Consider the following 22,907-nt stretch of genomic DNA (forward strand, 5'->3'; position numbering starts at 1 on the left):
TAAAATTTTAGAATCACACATGTGACTAATTTATTGAAGATTAAGTTAATTGAGCTATTAAATTCACCAAGTTTTCATTTGCTTGATTTTAAATCGCTACCATTAGCTAGGAGGGATGGGGGAAGTTGGTGGAGAATACCCACTTAGATTCCAAACAATTTGAAAAAAACTAGTATTCCCTCCCCCTTGTTTTTCTTAACAGGTGCTCTAAAAAGGAGTACATAAAGAAATTCAAGCTTAGTCTAGCTTGTGTCATTAAAGCATCTGCCATGTCCTGGAATACAGACACATCAGCATATAATTTTTTTCATTGACTAATCCATATTGTCTTCCTTTGTTGCTTGAGTTCTTCCAAAGTCCATTCATATTGGCAAATCTTATTTCTTCATAGCTTCAATGAAACAAAATGACTCATCAGAGAAAACTGAAAGGCTGGTGAACACCTCTCTCATGAATTTCAGGGTTTAATTTCCTTAGTTTTGAAAGTCTTTGAGCCTCATTGATGAAGTCATTACATAACTGCCTATTTTGTAAGTATAGCAGATGATGTAATGAATTTGGACAGAAAAATTAAATGTATGACCTGGGAATGCTATTTAACATGTTTGGTGGTGGCATCACTAGAGTACATAAATTAATCTCAGGAGCAGAACTTTAAACTCAAAAGTTGTATTAGTAATTTACATGTAAAGTAAACAATAACATAACCATATTGTTAGTATGTAAGACATAAATTCTGTGTAGACTTATGAAATTATGTTAAAAGGTAACATATGCAGATGGTTACCTTTTAACATAAAGGTAAAGATGGACATCATTACCCTAGGTACATGTATAATTGCATGAATGGTGTATCTCTACACTGTGTACAACCAGAGAATTGAAATGTTTTTGCACCCCATTTGTGTACGATGAATTGAAATGCATTCTGCTGCCATATACAACTAAGTAGAACAAATAAGAAGAAATTTTTTAAAAAAGATAACATATACAGTTTATCTCAACATTTAGTTGGTGCTTACTATATTACCAGGTGCTGGGTCAAATGTGAAGGTGTACATTTTAAGTAAAACAAAGTCATCATCTTTGAAGCATTTACAGAGTATGTTACAGGAGGAGGAAAAAGCACTTCAGCCACTGGGATATTGGAAATATCAAGGACTTGGATAGCCATGAATCATTAAAACTAGAAAATGAATTACTGATGTTTGATTATTTAATGGGTAGAGAAACTAACCCCTGAAAAATAAAGTAGTACAGTATACCATGATAAATAATGTGATAGCAATATGTGGAAGGTATTGTGAGGACACAGAAAAGGAGCAGCTTACCCAGACAAGGTGGTGTCAGAGGGCTGCCTGGACAGTTTCTTGCTTACCGAAGTTTTTTTTTTTTTTTCTTTTTGTGGTGCTGGGACTTCCATATAGCTGAGCAGAATACAACAGTTACTATTATGATATTACGTAAAAATGTGGATGTGTAACCGATATAATTCTGCAATATTTGTAATGTTTTGAATAACCAATAAAAAAAAAGTTAAAAAAAAAATACTGGAAGAGCATTCTACCTCTGCCATATGCAGTTCATCTGAGTAAAGTGACTTAAGAGCACCAGTGCCTTTCAGCAGCCTCTTCTGCATGAGAGGTCAGTCAGGTGCTCAGAGGTCACTCCTAGTCCTCACAGAGGAAGAGTGGCAAGACTGGCTGACACTAGACTTGGCAAATGGGACATTTGAAGAAGGCAGACTTGAGTGAAAGTGTATCAGAAATCCAGAAGGTAGCCAAGGAAAATTAAAACCTAAAGGCATGAAAGGGAGGTTGCCAAAGGCACAGTATTGTTTTGCTTCTTTATAGTTTTGACCAGGCTCCTTCTGGCTGATACTTAAAATTATCTTCTATTCTGCAAGTGGAGTTTTCTGATTATGGTTTCACATAGTGGTAAAAGAAGGAAAAGCCAAGTGCTTTAAAAATCATGGAGCCAAGTGTGGTGGTGCACACCTATAGTCTCCATGATCCTGAAGAGTGAGGCAATAGGATCTCAAGTTTGAGACTAGCCTCAGCAACTTAGCAAGACCCTCTCTCAAAAATAAAAAATAAAAAATATGGGGCTCATTATTTGATTCTATTATCTATTTAGAAAAAGGATTTCTGCTTTTTCTCCAATGTGACTAATTTAGTAAGACCTATTTTTCTTGAATTCCCAGTGGCAGCTAATTAGGAATTGTTCGAAGGACAAGTATTCTTCCTAAAAGCTATATTGGATTTAGGAGTTTTGTTGTTGTCTAAACCTCTGGAGCACTCTAGAAAGCTTTGCTTCAGCTTTGTTTTTTGGTGGCAAAGGAAAACCGATCTCCTGGTTTACTTTTGGAATCTGCAAAGCAACCCTGAGGTCCCAGGTGGATTTAGTGTTTAGAAAAGGGAACTTGGGGAACTAAGGTTGACCCTGAGCCCCCAGGTCACTGTTCACATTTACAAAAGCAAACCTAGTATCCCCAATTGCTTTTCTCTTGAGGTTGGCTTAACTTTATTTTCTTCTGTCTTGGGTCACTGCCCCTGAGGTGCTTCAAAAGCAAAATCTAAAAGACCCCAAACAAAGAAAGCTAAACCAGATTCAAGGAAAAAATGACCTGGCACTGTGGATTCATTTTTACAAAGGCAAAAAGCCACTTCAAGAGTTCCAAAGAATGGGTTTAAATCTGCCTAGATTCATTCTGTCATTTGCATAAAGTGACTTCATCAAGTCTGAGACCCCAAGTTTCTTGGGTGTGGTTTAGGAGTGAGTTCCTGGGATGGGAAGCTGTCAGCAAGCTAAATGGGTTGACAGATAGATTCCTCTGTAATTCAACTATTTTGAGCCTATAAATGGGACCACCCATGCAACTACTTCTCCCCTTAAGCTGTTCTTTTTGTTTTCTGGACACACAGGGAGCACTGAGGAAATGAAATTTATAACTCATGTACAAGTATTGATATAAATCCACTTAATGTTATTAGTTATGAAGGGTATTTTTGAATCCTTGGTGGGAAAAAAAGGATACTAATTTCAAATAATCTTATAAATCGTGATGAGATAAAACTGAGGCACATTGTTTTGCTATTCATTTTTATATGATCCATAGTTTGCTTACTTCCCAAAAGGATTTAAGGTGGAATTATTTTACTCAACTGTTGGGACAAACCTGTTTATATAACTTAATACCAATTTTCATTACCGTATACCTGACTTTATCCTTTAATAAGTAATTATAAAATTACTTCTGGATAATCCAGGGAGATTTTTATTTTTGTTCATGTTTAATCCACATCTTTGAATTTCAGTTATATGTGTTAACTAATAAATTCACCTGTTGAGACACCATGTCTTACTGTTTGTTTACAAGACTCAAAGAGATTTTGTGTGATTAATAACAAATGTATTATTTGTGCATTGCCATCTGAAGGAAGCACTACTCAAATAGAGGTGAGATTTTCTATAATTGAGGTTTTAATATTAAAAACACAGCATATCCTGTGAAACCTGAGCAATTGTGAGAGGCAGTCCCCAAAGCATTGACTATAATATGGAGTAAAGCTGAATGTCAGTGACTGTACCTGACAGCATCCAAGTTTCCTCTTTTCTTCCCATCACACTCTGATGCTGGAGCAATTTTGATTTTTTTTATTGTTGCATTATAATTGGACATAATAGTGGACTGTTGTTACATATTCATCTGTGTACATAACATAATTTTGTTAGTTTTATTCTCCATTTCTCCCCTTTCCTTTCCCTCCTCCCTTCACCTGGCTTCCTTCCTCTCCTCTAGTGGTCTCCCTTCTGTTTTCAGTCATATTGTTTTTAGGCTATCAAAATCAAAAAACAGGATTTGTGCTTCTCAGTCAGAACAGGAATGGGTAGCAACCTAAGGAAATAGATTTAGGCCCTAAAATCTGGCCAAGTGGGACCTAGGAATAAAGTCCTGGTTTTGTGTTATACCGTTCTTTCAACAGAAATGTATTTTAAAAATTGGAAAATGACCTTATAATTGTTGTGGATCAAAGATAACATTTAGAAATATTAGTGGTGCTTTCTCTAGAAATTGTCCTACTCAATAACTAGACCTAATGCAAAAATAATATCATGAAGGAATCTACCCTCTTTATCAATATCCTATCTCCATTGAAATCCTGGGAGAGACGTAGGGGAGTCAGTTTGCCTACAGGCAGTATAAGCCAGAGTAGTTTATAATGTGCTCTTTTTTAAAATTTAAACTCGTGAAACTTAAGTAAAAACTCCTCAGTATACTTGGAATAGTAGTCTGTTATCGTCAATCAGTTCTTTCTTGAATATCTACTGAGTGGTTTCATTATGCTGAACACACTTTGATTTTGCTTGCCAGCTTGGTGAAGCTTTTCTCTCTTTACTCTTTCCAGCAGTAGTGTGCATTTGAAAAATCCTTATATTCATGGAAATGAGAAATCAGAAAATGAGATCAGCATGCTTGCTGGCCCCATTCCTCTCTTATCTACATCCATTCATCCTTTGGAACCTAGACACTGAAGTGGTGCTCAAATGTTCAGCCTTTAGATTCAATGAAAGCTAGGTTCACTGGCATACACCTGTAATCCCAATAGTTTGGGAGGTTGAGGAAGGAAAATCCCAATTTTGAGGCCAGCCTGGGAAATTTAGGGAGACCCTGTCTCAAAACAAAAAATAAAAAGGACTAGAGATGAAGCTCAGCGATAAAGCACCCTCAGCTTAATCCCCAGTACAAGAAAAGAGAAGAACCCAACAAAGACTGAGAATAATGAGTAAACAATCAGTGGTTTCTATCTTATTTATTCTGTATTAAAAGTAATAGTAGCTTCCTCATGTCTTACTGTAGCTTAATAGCAGAATGTTCTGTGAATAGTGTTTTTTAAAAAAAAAATAATTTCATATTAACACCAAAATATTACCTTATTTTTTTTGTTTTGTTTTGTTTTTATCTTTTTGTGGATCAAACTCAGGGATGTCTTTCCTCTGAGCTACATTTCCAAGTCCTCCATTTATTTATTTATTTGTTTGTTTGTTTGTTTATTTATTTATTTATTTCTAACTTGTTATGTATGGCAGCAGGATGCATTTCAATTCATATTACACACATAGAGCACAATTTTTCATATCTCTGGTTGTACACAAAGTAGAGTCACACCATTTGTGTCTTCATACGTGTCTTAGGGTAATAATGTCCATCTCATTCCACCATTTTTCCTACCCCTATACCCCTTCCTACTGCTCCATCCCCTTTGCCCTATCTAAAGTTCCTCCATTCCTCCCATACTCCCTGCCCCATCCCATTATGGATCAGCATCCTCATATCAGAGAAAACATTAGGTATTTGTTTTGGGGGGGATTGGCTTACTTCACTTAGCATAATATTCTAGCCCTTCTTATTTTTTTTTATTTTGAGATGGGGTCTTGATAAATTGCTGTGGTTGACTTCAAACATGCAATTCTCCTGCCTCAGGCTCCCAAGTTGCTGAAATTATGGGTGTGTGTAACTATGCCCAGCTTTTTTGTTGTTGTTGTTTATTGCATCCCCACTTAATAATATAAGCTGCTTGGGGAATGGGATATTGCCTGATTTCAATACTGTATGGTACTTAGCATAGTGTCTGGTATGTTACAGGTGGGCAGTCAATATTTGTTGAATACCTAAAGGGATTTTTATCTTGATGTTTAGACCTTTAATCCATATTGGCAATGCATTGCTTCATCTTTAATGTGCAGATTTCCACAGATACATGTATAGATCAATTATGCACAAGTACTAATGTAAATGTGACAGCACGTATATTTGTCTACATGTGAGCAGGTAGGTTAAGTTTTGTGATTCTTGTAGTTTCTAGAGATTTGCATGTGATATTTGGGCATATATTAAAATTATAAGTATAGTGTTTATCGAGGAAAGTTCTGTTTTTGTATTGTAGAAGAAACAGTACTGTATTCAGAGGTGTAATTGGTGTAGGCTTTTAATTCATTAAGTAGACTCCTCCTTTCTCAACAGGGTGTAGAAAAACTTAGGAAGAAAAAGAACTTTATTTAAGACTCCTTCCTCTTCTACATCCCAAAGGTCACATGGCTAATAATGCCTTTGGAAAGAAAGGAAGATGACAACCAGTATATTAAGTGGTTACTTTCTGCTGACTGTTTGCATGATCACATACACTTGTGCAAACACATACATAAACCTGAGAGGAATCCTTCAGAATGAGACTTTTACTGATGACTGTGAAGGGTGTTCATTATTGGAATGTATTTTAATACGTGAATATATAAATTTTAAATCTATAGTATTAGCAAATGTTCATTGTAGAGTATTATGAAAGTGAGTAGCAGTTACCCATAATGTCACCACATAAATAACTACCATTATTAATATTTTTTAAGTCTTTTTTTTTTAATGGGTTCTCACTAAATTGATGAGGCTGGCCTTGAACTCAGTGTCCTCCCTGCCTCAGTCTCCTGAGAAACTGAAATTGCAGGTGTACACTGCCAAGCCCAGCTTTTCTTTTAGTTACGTTTTATGTGTTTTTTAAATTAAGTAGCAACATTTATCATAAACATCTTCCCAAGTAATTTAAAATTCTATGTAAATATTAAGCACATACTATTATATTCATCATGCAGATACACCTCACTACTTAACCACTCATAACACTGGGATTAAAGGTGTTTTCAGTTTTTTGATAACCAAATAACATCCAAATAACATTTTTGAGTTTACCATCTTTGTGCATAAATTTTTGTCTACCTTTATTAATGTTACCTGAAGTTACATTCCTTTAGAAGTACAATTACTGAGTCAGAGAATGTCCGTTTTTATAAGGTGCTTAAACACTTGGAGGATCACATTGCAGAGAAATTATATCAATTATATTTTCACCACCAGAGTGTATGAAAGTAACTTTTTCTCCATGTGCAAAAAGAGGAAAAGTATTTACTGACAAACAACAGTAAAAAAATTTACATATAAGTTTCCTTTTCTTTTTCAAACAGTATATTTAACATTGTTTCAGTATGCTTTCTGTACCAGTGTTTCAACTTCTAGTATGGCCTAGAATGTTTTCTTGTCTGAAAGTAAGTGGCTTTTTGTAGTTACTTTCAGTAGTTAATATTTTTTATAGCAGTTTCTACCTTTTGCAAGAGCCTCTATTGAAAGTTGTAAATTGGATGGAAAAATAGTCAGACAAGTCCCTTGCCTTCCTAAAGAAAAGCTAGTTTATTCTAACCTTTACTTAGTTGTGGTTAATAACCCTGGATGTTTCATCCTTCTCAGAGTCAGTAGGTCAGTTTATGTATTCTTCAAGTAAATCCAAATGCTTCCTTCATTTGAAAGTTAAACCATAGTCTCCTAACTTATACAGTGAGTTAAAAAAAAAAAATAGGGGAAGTAGTAACTAAAGCATTTAGCTTTCTGAAACAATTCAGATGGGGATAGGAAGTTAGTTTTAAATGGCTTAAAGGGGATTACGGTTTTAAAGTTGGATAAGGAGTTTGGTGCTTTGGGTTAGGCATGGCATTGCTTTTAAAAGATTACTTCCATATTTGACAATGATTCTAACTGGAGTTTATAAAGCAAACAGTCAATTTTAAGACACTATGGAAAACAAGAGAGTTTCTTTTTTTGTTGTTGTTTGTTTATACAAAATGATTGCCTAAAGTTAACAGGCCAAATCCTGAAGTCCTCCTTTCATAATAATACTGGGGATCTGTCACCAGGGAGAATCCAGCAGAGGTTCTTTAATGCACTTAATTGAGATTATCTGAGCCTTTGGTTTAAATTACTTTAGAAAAGTCTGCATGCAAACAACTCCTTTGAAAGGTAAACATATCTTTAAGGAAAAAGGTTCTTTAAATTTCTTTGTATAGTTAGTAGCATCAACCCCTATTAATTAAATATGAGTACTGACTGAACAATGAATAAACATAAATTCTCTAAACATTAGCATGTGTTAATATAATTCACAGAACAATGAAAGTTTTTATTTATGATCATTTGAAAATTCAGTATTTATTAGAAAAGCAACTACTGACAGTTTTAGTAATTCCAAAGTAAAAAAGATAATGTCCTGGGGCTGGGGTTGTGGCTCAGTGGTGGAGTGCTCACCTAGCATGCATGAGGCACTGGGTTCGATCCTCAGAACCACATAAATGTAAAATAAAGATATTGTGTCCACCTAAAACTAAAAAAATAAATATTAAGGGCTGGGGTTGTGGCTCAGCTGTATAGTGCTCGCCTAGTAAGGGCAATGCCCTGGGTTCAATCCCCAGCACCACATAAAATTAAATAAATAAAGATATTGTGTCCAACTACAACTAAAAAATATTTTTAAAATAAATAAATAAATAAACATAAAAAAGATAAAATACAGTTAATGAAGTTTTAGATATGAATTTCCTTATTCCATTCCATCTAAGAAGCAAATCATGGACCAAGAATAGCATATACTTAATTTGTGTATGGGTCAATAATTAAAAGTCAATATAACATTTCCCTCATTTTTCTTAGCTCCTTGACCTGTTTATGGTTTGGGATTGGTCTACTTACCTAGCTGATTATGGACAGCCAGCTTCAAAGTACCTTCGGGTGAATCCAAACACAGCCCTTACTCTTTTGGAGAAGTGAGTATATTCTGAAAACATTTTGTATAGCCTTTAACAGATTTTGAGTCAATGACAAAATGAAGAACTTAGAAATTTTTACAAAAAGAGATATATCTAGATGGAGCTTTTAAAAGCTCACACTATTGTAATGACTAAAAAATAAGCTTTTTTCTTACCCTTCAGAATTGTAATTACATATGCAATTGCTTTTTGTATGAATGTGAACAAAACCCTTTTTCTTTTGTGTCCTGAATTTCGGGCTTAATAGGCCTTAGAAATGTTTATTGGGGACTGGATTTGTGTGGCTAATGGTAGAGTCTTTACTAGCATGCTCCAGGCCCTGGGTTCAGGCCCAGCACCACCACCAAAAAACAAAACAAACAAACAAACAAAAAACTGCAGATATAAATGACAACTGAATTTATTAAAACCCAATTAGGTGCAGTGGTGTCACCTGTAGTCCTAGCTATTTGGCTGAGGCAGGAGAATCGCAGAAGCCTATGAGTTCGAGACCATCCTAGGCAATATAGCAAGGATATGTTTAAAAAAAAGAGAGAGAGAACAATAACAACAAAAAACTGTATGATTCAGGAAAGAACGAACTTGTAAAACATGCCCAGGAATTGGAATGTTTGCCACTAGGCTATCTATATCATGGTTTCTTTGAAGATAGAGAAATATGTAATTTGAAAAAAGTAATATTGCTGGGTATGGTGGCATATACTTGTAATCCCAGCCACTAGGAAGGCTAAGACAGAAGGATCTTAAATTCAGTGTCAGCCTGGGAAATTTAGCAAGATACTTACTCAAAAAATAAAGAGTTAGGGATAACTTGGTGATAGAGTGCCCCTGGGTTCAATCCCTAATACTGCCTCCTGCCATACACACAAAAAGTGAGAGAGAAAAAAAATAATACTGTCAGAACTGAGGTAACAATTTACTGGCACATCTTTGTCCAGCTAAACACAAATTAAGGTGTTTTTACTTCTCATTATGTGGCAGTCTATCTTGACTTAATCATATTTCACTTTACATATCACTACTAAAATCTTCAATTTTTAATTAAAAGTATATATTATTTTCCCACATTTCACAATATGTGTGATATATTTGACTTAAGGAACTTTTAAAATAAATGTAGACGGGCTGGAGCTGGAGCTCAGTGGTAGAGCGCTTGCCTAAAGGCATGTGTGAGGCACTAGGTTCTATCCTTAGCACTGCACAAAAATAAACAAATAAAATGAAGTCATGGTGTCCATCTACAACTACAAAAAAATTTTTAAATAAAATAAATATAGATTTATAATGTCATGAAACACCACTGAGGCAAAAAATTGCTGTTTTAAATTTTCTAATGCATTTTTTCCTTTTACCTTGTCTTGCTGTGAATGTAGTTTGCAGAATCCACATAGAGTATTTTAGCATACTTTATGGAATAATATTAGAAAATGGTATGATATTTAAACTTAGCATATTTTAGATTTATATTCTAATGCAAAAATACCACTTCATATAAAATGTAAAATAAAACCATTTATGTGTATGTGTGTTTTCTCTATCTGTAACTACATTAGTACCTTTTTTCTTTGAAGAATATTTTTCAAGCATAGATTAGAGTGAGGTAATTTGGAGCTTGCCAATATATTTTACTTGTGATAGCATAGCTTTTAATTTCCTCCTACTAACCTCATTCATTCACATTTGTTTCTAGGATGAAGGATACTAGCAAAAAGAACAATATATTTGCCCAATTCAGGAAGAATGATCGAGACAAACAGAAGTTGATAGAGACAGTCGTGAAACAGCTAAGAAATTTGGTGAATGGTATGTCCCAGCACACATAGATTTCACATTGTTTATACTCAGTGACACTAATCTGTGACTGAGCATTGATCTCTAACAAGCACAGGACATGATGTAATAATTTGTTTACAGAATTCAAAAATACAATAGAGAAAATACACTGATGAGGGCTTAAATAAGAAATAGTAATAACATTTGTATGGATTTTTTTAAATTGAATACTATTTTATATATGAAAAATGTGAAACTAATTTTTTCAGTTTTAGGGGGAAAAGGTAAAACTATAATATATAAATTGTCAAAAATTGTATATAAAACTGATTGCAAATACATTAGAAAAACATATGCCTCTACTTAAAAGTATTTTTTCTCCCCTTATTTAAACTTGTGACCTGTTTTTCTCTTTAGTGTATGGTTTTGGAATGCAATCATGTCTAATGTGGGAATATTTCACTGTCATTTTATGACAGTCTTATTTTCATCTTGATGTGTTTTAAGTAGACTAAGCTTTTAATTCTGCTGATTCTGAGGGGAAAATACACATATCTTTAAAGCATCCTGAAATCAAACTTAATAAAGAGTGTAAATTATGTTCTACTTGGGTGCTTTAATTGAATCCTTTTGAATATGAAGAAAAGATTTTGGATTTTCTAAAGATTTAGTGTTGTTTCTGTTCATCAGAGTTAATATTTCTATTTGCTTGTAATTGATATCATTCTAGATTTGGTTTGGTTTGGTTTAAATTAAAAGATAGAACAGTTAACTGGGGCTAACCACTTCAGGTGCAGCTTGAACTAGGGTAGATATGTTCTTCCTACACATAGAAATGACCACAGGGGTCAGATTACTTTCTTTAAATAGCAGATTTCAGTACTGTATCCTCACTGTGGAAGCAGACCAAATCAACTAAATTCTAAAAACATAAAACAACTGTACATTTTCCTTTGTGTAAAGTCACTGATATCCACATAGTAATGTAAATCCAATCCTTATTTTTCTCTTGGTTGTATTTATGCTGAATACTTTCTTTGCATTTTTTGGTATTTATACTTGTAAGAAACTATACCTGACTGTAAAATAAGTGTCAAGAACTATATTTACATCTTGATTTTGTGGTGAAGTATTAAAAAGATTGAACAAATCATTGAAAATGCATTGTGATTTTGTCTATTTGGTGTTTCCAGATTTAAAATTGTTTCCTTGAGAAAGCAAAACTATAAACCAAGTGAAAATTGTAAGAAACTGTAAAATAAGTGTTGGTGCTGGCGTTTTGGTTCAGTGGTAGAGCACTGCCTAACATGTGTGAGGTACTGGGTTGGTTTTTCAGCACCACATATAAATAAAGTAATAAAATAAAGGTCCATCAACAACTAAAAGCTAAAAATAAAAAAATAAGTGTCAAGAACTATTTACATCTCTGGATTTTGTGATGAAATATTGAAAGTTTGAGCATGTCTTTTAAAAAGACTTGCAAAAAGGAGTATTATTTATTATTTATTGGAATGGAAGTGGCACCAAAACAAAAACATTTGTTCTCCTGACCATCTCTTACCATAAAGTATTTAACATTTAAAAAATATCATACAAAAAAAAACATGGTAATTCTTCAGGCACAATAAAATCTAGACATTTGGAGAACAGCTAGCATACTCTGAAGACTATGGAATGTGGCTATCCCTGGCTACCTTTTACCCTGCCCTCCAGGGTACTTTGGATGCCTCCCCATTTTGTCTGCTGTCTGCGGAGGCATCTAGAGTTTCGGAGAGAGAAAGGATACTGGCTTTTTGCCGCCTGGAGCCAACCGGTGTGGCTACCCTTTTCTCTTCCCAATAAAGAAAGCACCGAACCCATGCCCCTCCCCACCCCCAACCCCGCCACGCCACAACAGGTTGCTATGTAGGGACAAGGACGCTCCGGTCCGTCTGGAACCCTCGGAAGGGACACAAACCCCAGACACAACTACAGGGGATCGTAGGTCAGACTTGGGAGAGGGGGGAAAGAAAAAGGAGAGAATTCGGTCCTTCAGACCCAAAAGGCAGGATTTGTTTCTCCAGACTACGGGGCGTCGCTGAATTTTTGGCAGCAATGAAACTACCATCTCTTCAAGGATCCTGAAGTGGTGGATCAGAGAACCCGGATAGAGTTCGGAGTCAGAAAATCTGAGCCCTTCTGGGTTCTGGGGATACCAAGGGCCGGCATCGACGCCCCAGTTTCCCCGAAAGAGACGGAGCAAAGGGGAGCATTCCCAGTCCATTAACCGTGGAGTGGTAGTGAAGGGGACATCTAATGCTCGAGAGTGGGGATCCTAGAGACAGACAGCGGTCAGGGGTGGACCTAGAGCGCTGCGGGGCAAGCCTGTGAGCCGTGCGCAGGCTTTGCCTTCTTCCCAGGCTCTTGGGAAGAGTCGGGGAGTTCTGGCGCGAAACCGCAAGCCCCGCCCGAGGGTGCACGGGCGCGGCCCCCTGCCTAGCTGCCACTCCCTTCTAGGATCCCTTCCATGATTGCGCCCCTGCCCAACGCCGCCAATCATTACTCTGCATGGGGCGCTTTAAATATGCAAAGGCACGTTGCGTTGTACAAAGCGGGATCTGGGATCAGTCGGGAGGGAGGGAGCCATTATCTATAGAAACGTGTTGAGGATAATCTGAGAAGGGTTAAACTAGTAGAGAGAGGAATTGGGGTCGGGGTCTGCAGCCCTGGTTGACAACCCCGGTGAGTTGCTTTGCCCTCCCTCGCTGCTTCCATTCTGGGAGTGTTGATCCGGGAGGAGGTGGGAGTGTCCTGCGGGGGCCTGGAGTGAGCATTCCCAAGGCAGCCTGCACCCTCAAAAGGGACTGGTGTTTTGAACTGGAAGCTGGGAAAATATCTTAAGTGCGCCAGCCAAAGGAGGAATACTTGTTCCTCAAGGGCGCACGGTCACTGCGGCTTTTCACTGCCAATTTGTTTTTAGAGCGGGACTCTCGTCTGAGGTTTACTAATCTTGGTCTTGGCCCCCAAGCCTCTGGCCCTTTCGGGACAGAACAGGTGAGTTCTGCGCTCGGCTCGCGTCCCAATTCTTGTGCTCCTGTTCACGCAGCGGCCTAGTCCCCGCAGCCTCGTCATGTTTCCCTGGGGGCTGAGCTGCCTGTCGGTGCTTGGGGCGGCCGGCACCGCTCTCCTGTGCGCCGGCCTGCTGCTATGCCTGGCCCAGTACCTCTGGACCCTCCGCTGGAAGTTGAGTCGGGACCGGACCTCTGCCCTGCCTCTGCCCAAGGGTTCCATGGGCTGGCCCTTCTTCGGCGAAACGCTGCATTGGTTGGTTCAGGTGAGCAATTTATCGTTCCCTGCAACCTCATATGGCCCCCTTTCCGCAGCTGCCACTGGACCCTCCTCATTGTCAATGCTCCCAGGGTTCTTAGTACCTTCCCTTCGCCCCGGACCCCGGGAAGAGCTTACAACCCTCGCTTATGCTAGCTTCTCTGCTTTCTAGAAAGAACATAACTTACTTACCAGAGTTCTCCCCAGAGCAGCTTAAACAATACTGGGCTTAGGAGGGGCTTGAGGAGCGAGTATAGATTCAAGTATAGAATTAGGAGTCAGGGGGCGTATCTCAGTCATGAGACCTTGGGCGCTCACGTCCCCATTCTGAGCCTCTATTTCTTTACCTTACCAGTGGAAACGAGAGCATCTGTATTCCCATCGGGTATTTGCGGGGTCTGTTTGGAGTCCTGTTTTGATAAATACAACGGGCCTGGATGGGGCAAGGTGTTATGGTTGGGAGGCCTAGGCCAGAGGCCTCAACCTGGCCCAGAGGCCCTAGCCCTCCAAGCTCCCCTCGCTCACAGGGCTCGAGTTTCCACAGTTCCCGCCGGGAGCGCTACGGCACAGTGTTCAAGACTCACCTGCTGGGCAGGCCAGTGATCCGCGTGAGCGGTGCGGAGAACGTGCGCACCATCCTGCTGGGTGAGCACCGCCTGGTGCGCAGCCAGTGGCCGAAGAGCGCGCACATCCTTCTAGGCTCCCACACACTTCTCAGTGCGGTTGGTGAGCCTCACCGGCGGCGGCGCAAGGTGAGTGGAAACTAGGGGCAACGTCAGAACTGCGATCCTCAGGCACCTGCTGTGGGCCAGGTAGAAGCCAGGTATAGGGTACACCGAGAACCTGACCGAGATCCTTGGTTAAGAGCAGGTGGCCTTGGGCCAGTCTCTTACATTCTCCAGTTTCGAATTATAAAGTGACTGTTAATACAGAAACGCTGGAGATCAAACCTAGAGGACTTCAAGGAAGACTTCAAGGATGGCTTCTTAGAAAAGCGTGGATATATGGGAGGGACTGTATGTAACAGCAGAACTAGAGGGAATGATGAGAGCAAAACCCAGCAAGTTTAGGTTTGGGGTGCTTACAAGAGGAGGAAGGGATCAGACTTGGTCTTCCGGCTACTAGAGAATTGCGCAACGGAGTAGGTCCCCTCTCCCGCCAGCGCTGATCTGGCACGCTCGCCACAGGTGCTGGCACGTGTGTTCAGCCGCACCGCACTGGAGCACTACGTGCCGCGCCTGCAGGAGGCGCTGCGGCGTGAGGTGCGCTCCTGGTGTTCTGCCCGCGGACCCGTAGCTGTCTACCAGGCTGCCAAGGCGCTCACCTTCCGCTTGGCTGCGCGCATCCTGCTGGGTCTGCGGCTGGACGAGGTGCGGTGTGCCGAGCTGGCCCGGACCTTTGAGCAGCTGGTGGAAAACCTCTTCTCACTGCCCCTGGACGTGCCTTTCAGCGGTCTGCGCAAGGTACTGGAGCCCCGGCCCCAGACCTTCTTCCTTTTGGGTTCCACTGCACGGGTGGGTATCCCTGAGACTTAGCGCACCAGACATTACATCTGCTGGGAGGCTGAGGTGCCGCCCAGAATGGGGAGGCGACTTGCTGTGGTGGTGGGCTCCTGGGCTACTTCTGTTCTGACTGGATGTGGGATCCGGGGCGGACCACACACCCTTTCAGAGTCTTGCCTGACGCGTTGGGCTCCAGCCAATGCAACCGCTGGCTTCCTCAGTTTGGGTCTTAGTGGCGGGTGTCCAGCCAATCAGTCCGTGCCCTCCGCAGAGCAGCGGCTTCTGCCTGGGCCTCCAGTGCCTCTTCGGAAGCCTGGATGGCTGCGTAACTGGTGGGAACCGGAGGGCAGCAGGCACACCCCAGCCCACCCCAGCACCTGCCCTAGTCAAGGCGGATGGGTGCTAGCTCCCAATACCGCTGCCATGGGCCGCTAATTTCCAGATCAGAGTGACAGGCGGGGCTCCAAGCACCGAGAAAGCCCTATTTTAGCCTTCCCTTTCCTCTGCATGGAGCATTTCAGTCTGCAGATTCCCTGGTTTTCAGTCACCTGAATAAAAATAACAGATTTGTATAAAGGTCATGTGCGCTGTTCGCTTTGGATACATTTTCTCATTTAATCCTTGCAGACTGCTAAGCATTATTATTCTTATTTTATTGATGAAACGGGCTCACTGGGGTTAAATGCCTTAACCAAGATCACAGCCCATGCAGGATTTGAATCTATACTTCTGGTTAAGAAGTGCTCAATTTCAAGGCTTCCCCAGGGAGATTTTTATTTTATTTAGATGGTCCTGGGGATTGAATTCAGGGCCTCACAGATGCTAGAAAAGCTCAGTATTGCTGAGCTACATCGCCAGCCCCAGGGAGTTATGTTTTAGTTGTGCTTGCTCCCTGAAACTCTGAAGGGGCATCCCAGCCCTCTTCCCCAGCCCCTTACAGAGGCTAATGCTTAGAACATATGATAGTGTCCCCTAAGAGCTTTCCTGGGTGCCCCTTCTTCTCAGCAGTGATGCCCACCGCCCCAGCCTGAGCGTAGTGAAGGAAAGGGCACTTGAATGATTGTACTCTGACTGTGCTGTGTTACTCTGGATCATCACTTGACCCCTCTGAGCCTCATTGTACTGCCTTCAGGATGACGGTCTTGCTCAGAGGGACTTAAGATAATCAAGATATAATGATTGCAGATGATGGACAGATTTATGGTCATTTATTGAATTCTACTATGTGCCACGCATGGAGGGAACTGAGCTGAGAGATCTAACACCAGGATCTAGGCAAAGTATGTGAAACCAGAGAAGTTTTAGAGGCAGGCAGCTAAATATGGTCCCTGAGTCTTCCTGCCACATCTGCCTTCTCTCCCTGTGCATCAGGGCATCCAGGCCAGAGACCAGTTGCACAAGTACCTGGAGGAGGCCATTGCTGAGAAGCTTCATGAAGATACAGAGGCAGAGCCAAGAGATGCCCTCAACCTGATCATTCACAGTGCTAGGGAGCTGGGTCATAAGCTGTCAGTGCAGGAGCTGAAGGTAGGTGGTAGGAGGTTTTTCCTTCCTCTCTTTGTTCCCAGCAAGTGTCTACACACACTAGCACCATTTTGAAGCACAGGCACATATTAGGATGAAAGGAAAGAGGAAACTGGGTTCCTGCCATGAATCAGCCACACCCACTAGCTGCATAGCCCTGCACACCCACCTTCCAGGAGCACTGAAAGGATGAATCTTAAGCCTGTCTTCATAAGTTCTGGCCCAAAACAGCTCTGGACCTAACCCCTCCACTTGCCCCCCCCTCACCCCATGTCATTGTCTCTGCTGTCCCCTGCCTAAGAAGTCTCCTTCACTCTTTTTCTATAAATTCTAAGGGGCTCAGGATCTCAGCATCATATAAAAATAAATAAAATGAATGTACTGTGTCCATTAAAAACTAAAAAAATAAAAAATAAAAACAAACAAACAAAACAAAACCTCCACATCCTCAAAACTCCCATCTTCCTCCCCAAATCAACATTCTCATTTTATGAACCATCTTGGCACCTGGCACCTTTAACTGCCTGTTTTGCTTCTGCAGGTTCTCCTGGAGAATTAGGACCACTCTCCACCTACATGTAGATGCAGTGGAGAAAAGGAGGGAGCTTGGAATGGCCCAGGATCTATTTGAGAACCCAGAAAGAAGTACACTCTGGGGGCTAGGAGAAAGTGAGAAATGGAAGGACCTCAATCTTCCATAAGCAATTTCCATCCTTTCTCTGACTTGTTTCCCACTTTCTACCAGCCAGCCACTGAATATGGGGCTCAGCTTTAGTTTCTTCTCTGACAATGGAACAAATAATCTCCATCTTGACTCCTAGATGGTTGAGGTCCAGAAGCATCAAAATGGTTATAAAAGAATGAGCAATCAGCTCATAGGTCCTGGGGGTGACCAATGGATAAGATCATTTCTGGGCAGTAAAGGGAAGTGGAATGGAATGAAGTAGATGATCCCTATGCCTTGACAGGACTGGAAAGGGGTGACAATACCCTCAGGAAGGTGCTTACTGGCCAGGAATCTTCAGTTCTGGCCTGAGCATCACAAAGGGAGACCAGACTGACCAGGGAGGATGTTGGGGCCCTGGGGTCCTCCATCCCAGATGTCCATCTTGTCCAAGATAGGACCAGCAGTTAGCCTTCAAAGAGGTCAATATTCATTCCACAAATATTATGTACTTATTCACTGCCAAGCTCTGTGCTGAAATGGGAGGTGCAGTGGTAAGCAAAACAGCCTCCCATTCCCCAGGTATAGGAAGGGAGGGTTCTCCTTCACCCTATAAACACAAACACTGATGCTGCCTGGAAGGAAGACACTTGACAGAGAGAGGGTAAAGGCTTGAAATCTGAAGGCTATCCCTTCTTGAGCAGGGCAGACCAAGAAGATGAAGGGTTGATGCAGGCTTTGGTGGGAGGCTGCTGGAGATGCCTTTTGTTTCACTGTAGTTGCTATCAGAAGGCCCAGTGGAAGTTGGAGGCAGCACCACCAAGAGGTCAAGAGCATTTAGAATCCCAAGCCTCACTGCTAAAACTCCTAGTTGTAGGGGCCTTGAGCACGTCTCAGCCCTCAGTTTCCAATCCTGTAAAAGGATGGCAGTAATTATGCCTCACAGAATTAGGGGGAGAATCCAATGGGTTAATAAAACACTAAGGGTAATACACTGAGTAAGTTTCCAGCATTGCCTCTGGGAAGTCTTTCAACAAGAAAGGTAGGTAGATCCTTGTTTGCCTGGTGCTCTATGCGACTTTTCCAAGTGTCAGACTTGGAAGTTAATGGATTTCAGGACCTTCGCACAGCACACAGCCATCACGGTAGCACATCCCAGCTCGCCCGCCTTAGTGCAATAGTTCAAGGTTTTCTGCGCCTCCGCCGTGTGGCCATGACTGTGAATCAGAGCCAACGGGGCTGTCTTGCAGGAGTCCGTGGTGGAGCTCCTCTTCGCCGCCTTCTTCACTACGGCCAGTGCCAGCACGTCCCTCGTTTTGCTGCTACTGCAAAATCCGGCGGCCATCGCCAAGATCCAGCAGGAGTTGGAGGTCCAAGGGCTGGAACGCGCGTGCAGCTGCACACCTGGGGCCTCCGGGCCAGGGCCAGACTGTGGTTGCGAGCCTGACCTCAGCCTCGCGGTGCTGGGCCGCCTGCGCTACGTAGACTGCGTAGTCAAGGAGGTGCTGCGCCTCCTGCCGCCGGTGTCCGGGGGCTACCGCACAGCGTTGCGCACCTTTGAGATGGACGTAAGTGCGCCTTGCCCGCCAAGCTGCCAGCCTCCTTCACCTGCTGCAGTGAGGGGGTGGAAAGAGGGCTGGGGATTAGGGCCGCAGGTCTCCTAGCCCAGGACCTCAACTTTCCTGTCTGTAAAACAGGGTGAGCCCTCCTCCACTTACCAGGGTCCTCGGCATAGGGATGCAAAGCCTGACTCCTGGTAAACCGGGAAATGTTAGGAATTTCGTTTAAACCTTTTGTCAGCGGTCTGGGTAGGTCAGCTCAATAATAATCAAGTTTTAGAATTAAATTTGCTTTCCTCTGCACACCATCCCCCTCCCATTCAGCAAAGGTGAGTGGGAAGCAAAGACTGTAGTATGTGTCTCACCTCTGGCTCCCTCACAAGATCAAAGAATCCATCATTGTTACCTGACCAGGGCTCCAGCTAAGGTTGGATGCCAGTGAAGTGCAGGAATTCTACAGGGTAGAATTTCTTAATGGTCTGCAGACTGCCCTGGGATGGGCAAGGTTAAGGTCTAGACCTGACGCCTCTTTGGATGCAGTGAGCATTTCTCTCTTCACTCCGGGCCTCAGTTTGTTCCCTGGAAGGAAACTGTCTTGGTCCTCCAACTCTGATTCTCCAGGTGGGTTCAGGATTGTGTAGCCAAGTGGCAGCATTGGGATTGGCTCATTCCGACTGCTAAATGGAGGACTGTTGGCCTAAAAAGCCATCTCTGGATCACCACGCACAATAACTGGGCTACTCCAAACAAAGAATGGGCACTGCCTTCCACAGTGAGCATCCATGACCCATTGCTACCAGGGTGCAAGGGGAGGGCATTGAGTATCATGGGGACAATGAGGGGATCAGCACTGATAGCTTCATCATAAATGGTGGAAAAAAAGAAGTGATTTCCAATGCTGGGTGCAATCAAAACATTTTGGGATCTGGCATTTGAACTGAAGTCATGAATGTGGTAGAATGAGAGTACACCACAGAGAAGGAACAGCCCAGACAAAGGTGGGTGTTTAGAAGTGTCTTGGAAATCACAGTTTACTCTGCAGATGCTGGTATGCCCTGGAAGACCTTAGGGGAACAGGAAGAGGAGCAGAAGATCAGGGAGGGTCCCCACAGAGGGTGAGCAGAGATCAAGGAAGAGTCTTAACCATCCTCCATTGTACAGATGGGGTGTACTAGAAAGGAGAGCCAGCAATTCCAAGATGAATCTTAGTGACTCCAAGATGTCCTATCACCCTAGTGAGACTGTGGGGTGGGGGTTGGCAAACAGGCTTCAGAAAGCTGCAATCTCTTGAATTGAGGGCAGCAGGATAATCAAGGGATTGGAAAATACACCAAAAAACCAAAATAGTTAGCAAGGCTAGAGGTGGGCAAAAATTACAGGAAGGCTGTCTTCAGTATCTCATGTGCTACTTCTTAAAGTGTGTCTGCCAGATCTGAAGTATTGTCCAAACAGTGAGTGGTTAAGGCCAGAAGTTTTCAATTAAATGAAAAGAACAGTTTTATAATTAAACAGACCTATAGGAATGGGGGTCCCTGCCCTTTGTGTTGGGGTTTCAGGCAGCTGGTAGGTGCAGAACTGGAATATAAGTCTTCTGATCTAATGTCAGAAGAAAAAAGAAAGACAAAACAAGGGAATATAAACGATAGATTTACTATATAATAACACGTATTTACTGAACACTAGTATGTGTCAGACCCCTTTTCGAATCTTTACAACGAAATGGGCATTTCAGTTCTCATTTTATCAAGTAAGAAACTGAGGCGCAGATTGAATGTCTAGCCCAAGATCATACAGCTCCCTAATGAAAGAGCTGAGGCTGGAAGGAAGATCATTCTGGTGCCCAGAATGACGCCTTCCTGCCGGGTTTCACAAGCCGGTATGGCATGGTGCATGGGGGTGGAGGGTCTTTTCGGGCCCTGTTTCCAGGTGTTTTGTGGTCAGGTTGTGCGCCTTGCCTCCTTACAGGGCTACCAGATCCCCAAAGGCTGGAGCGTGATGTACAGTATCCGGGACACGCACGAGACGGCAGCTGTGTACGGTAGCCCGCCAGAAGGCTTCGACCCGGAGCGCTTTAGCGCAGCGCATGAAGATGTTCCGGGCACCTTCGGGCGCTTTCATTACATCCCTTTCGGTGGCGGAGCGCGCAGCTGTCTCGGCCAGGAGCTGGCACAGGCAGTACTGCAGCTACTAGCTGTGGAGCTGGTGCGCACCGCTCGCTGGGAACTGGCCACGTCTGCCTTCCCGGCCATGCAGACGGTGCCCATCGTGCACCCGGTGGACGGGCTTCAGCTCTTCTTCCACCCGCTCGCGCCTCCGGCCCCAGGGAATGAACTACACCTCTGAACGGTGGCGCTGCGAGACTTGGCTTGCCCTGTGGCTGCTGCGCCCTACATCCCGCGCGCATTCACCCGGTCACTAACTAGTTCAACAAACCTTCACCGAACGTGGCTCGGTGCTGGACTTTAGCGAGTAGGAAGTCATGCCACAGTCATCGCGTCAAAGCGCCCGAAGAGAGTACGTGGATCGCGGGCCCGCAGCAGGGGTTGCACAGAGACCAGGCGCACGTGGTGGGAACTACTGTACTTTCGAGAAAGCCAAATCGCCGTGGGGGCCATTCCTGAATTGATTTGGGGCCTTGGGAGCCCAACAGAAGGTAGCGGGCCTCCAGTTTCATACGACTTGGTCTTTCTGCCCGTCTAATCTCGCGGAAACTGAGAACTGGGTGCGCTTCCAGGTCCCTGAACAGCTCAACATCGCAGGATTCTGCTGGAGACTTATTAAAAGAAAAATTCCTACTTCAAGAACGCATTTAATCTTTCCAGGGTAGAATAAGCATACCGAGATGTCTCTAAAGATGGTTCATGGGAGATTGAGACATAATCCCCTCATGGGAGGCTGAGATATAATCAGAGAGGTTTGGGATATTTGTACCCAAAACAGGAAGGCCAAGAAATAAAATTTCCTGCCAGCGGTTGAGCAAGGAGGCTAGGGCTTAGCTGAGCTGCTGCTCCTTGGTGGGAAGGCACCAGGTGGAGGGTGGGGGAAGCACATAAAGGACCTACCTGAAGGACCCACCCCGGAGCATATTCAGAAGGTGGACAGCACCAGTCCTTCACTGGACGGGCTTCCTTTCTGAGCCTAGTTCTGGAGACGGCTTTGAATGATCTCCCCCATAGCTAGCTGCGGAAATCTCCTGGTTTACTACTTCAATATCCTCTCTGTTACAGAGGATGGGCTAAGAAAGAAAGAACCAAAGACTCCCCAAGGAGCCAGCAATGGGTTTCTGGACTCCCCCACCAGTGCTTCTTCTACCCCATCACTTAACCCCACTGCTTCTCCCTCTGAACTTAGCCCCTTTGGCTTTTCATAGGAATCCCTAGCCCACTTCAACCTGCTACCCATCTTCCCACAGGCCTGGGCAGCTGAACATGACTGGTGAGCTGGGGAAGTTGCCTCTCAGGCCAGAGCTGACCCCTTAATGAACCAGAAGGAAGCCAGTGCCCTCCTGACCTTATGCTTAAGGTGGATCCTAGGGCCTGAAGGAAAGGGGGAACTCAGCAGGGGTGTGCAGGGTTGGCAGCTCCAAAGCATAGCCGGCTCTTCCAAGAGGGGCTGACACTGCCATAACCCCCATACAGCGCAATTCATCACCCATGGCTGGTCACAGGTCGGGCGCCAGACCCTGAGCTCAGCAGGCGCCAGAGGTAGCAAAGGTGGCAGGATGCAGGTCTGCCCTTAGGGTGCTCTTGGAAACACTTAGGACATCTGGGTCTGAGAAACATACGTCTGGGTGAGGAGGCCAAAGGACCCCAGCTTCAGGATTGATTCTGATTTAGGGAGAGTGTAGAAATACGAGGCTTAGCCTCTCAGAAACCAGGATAGTCTATCAGTTCCCAGAAACTCGGTTTACCTGCGCTTGGGTTTGAACTAAAT

The 22,907-nt window shown here is 42.9% G+C and overlaps 2 protein-coding genes across 9 annotated transcripts in view; both read left to right on the forward strand.

Annotated features, from left to right (window-relative positions):
- Exoc6 (exocyst complex component 6) overlaps positions 1-11,569 on the forward strand; it is a 212,909-nt gene extending 201,340 nt beyond the window's left edge. For 7 of the 8 annotated variants that reach the window (XM_076835331.1, XM_076835332.1, XM_076835336.1 and 4 more), the window contains 2 exons: positions 8,531-8,643; positions 10,337-11,569. In XM_076835331.1, the coding sequence (XP_076691446.1) occupies positions 8,531-8,643; positions 10,337-10,469 (246 nt within the window). In that variant the 3' untranslated portion in view covers positions 10,470-11,569. The remainder of the gene's footprint in view (positions 1-8,530; positions 8,644-10,336) is intronic. The other variant, XM_076835327.2, reaches the window with a different exon arrangement.
- A 1,959-nt stretch (positions 11,570-13,528) lies between these two features.
- Positions 13,529-21,317, forward strand: Cyp26c1 (cytochrome P450 family 26 subfamily C member 1). The gene is made up of 6 exons (XM_076834342.1): positions 13,529-13,732; positions 14,253-14,477; positions 14,913-15,188; positions 16,599-16,754; positions 18,666-18,983; positions 20,940-21,317. The coding sequence occupies exons 1-6, from the start codon at positions 13,529-13,531 to the stop codon at positions 21,315-21,317; spliced, it is 1,557 nt and encodes a 518-aa protein (XP_076690457.1).
- Positions 21,318-22,907: the final 1,590 nt, after the last annotated feature.

The sequence above is a fragment of the Callospermophilus lateralis genome, chromosome 15 (genome assembly GCF_048772815.1).
Source record: "Callospermophilus lateralis isolate mCalLat2 chromosome 15, mCalLat2.hap1, whole genome shotgun sequence".
In the NCBI taxonomy this organism is placed as follows: Eukaryota; Metazoa; Chordata; class Mammalia; order Rodentia; family Sciuridae; genus Callospermophilus; species Callospermophilus lateralis.

Excerpts from the sequence above, each read along its gene's own strand:
- Cyp26c1 (XM_076834342.1), top strand. The coding sequence starts at position 13,529 with ATGTTTCCCTGGGGGCTGAGCTGCCTGTCGGTGCTTGGGGCGGCCGGC. Across the intron at positions 14,478-14,912 it reads CTCACCGGCGGCGGCGCAAG|GTGCTGGCACGTGTGTTCAG; the intron begins GTGAGTGGAAAC and ends CGCTCGCCACAG. Across the intron at positions 15,189-16,598 it reads CTTTCAGCGGTCTGCGCAAG|GGCATCCAGGCCAGAGACCA; the intron begins GTACTGGAGCCC and ends CCTGTGCATCAG.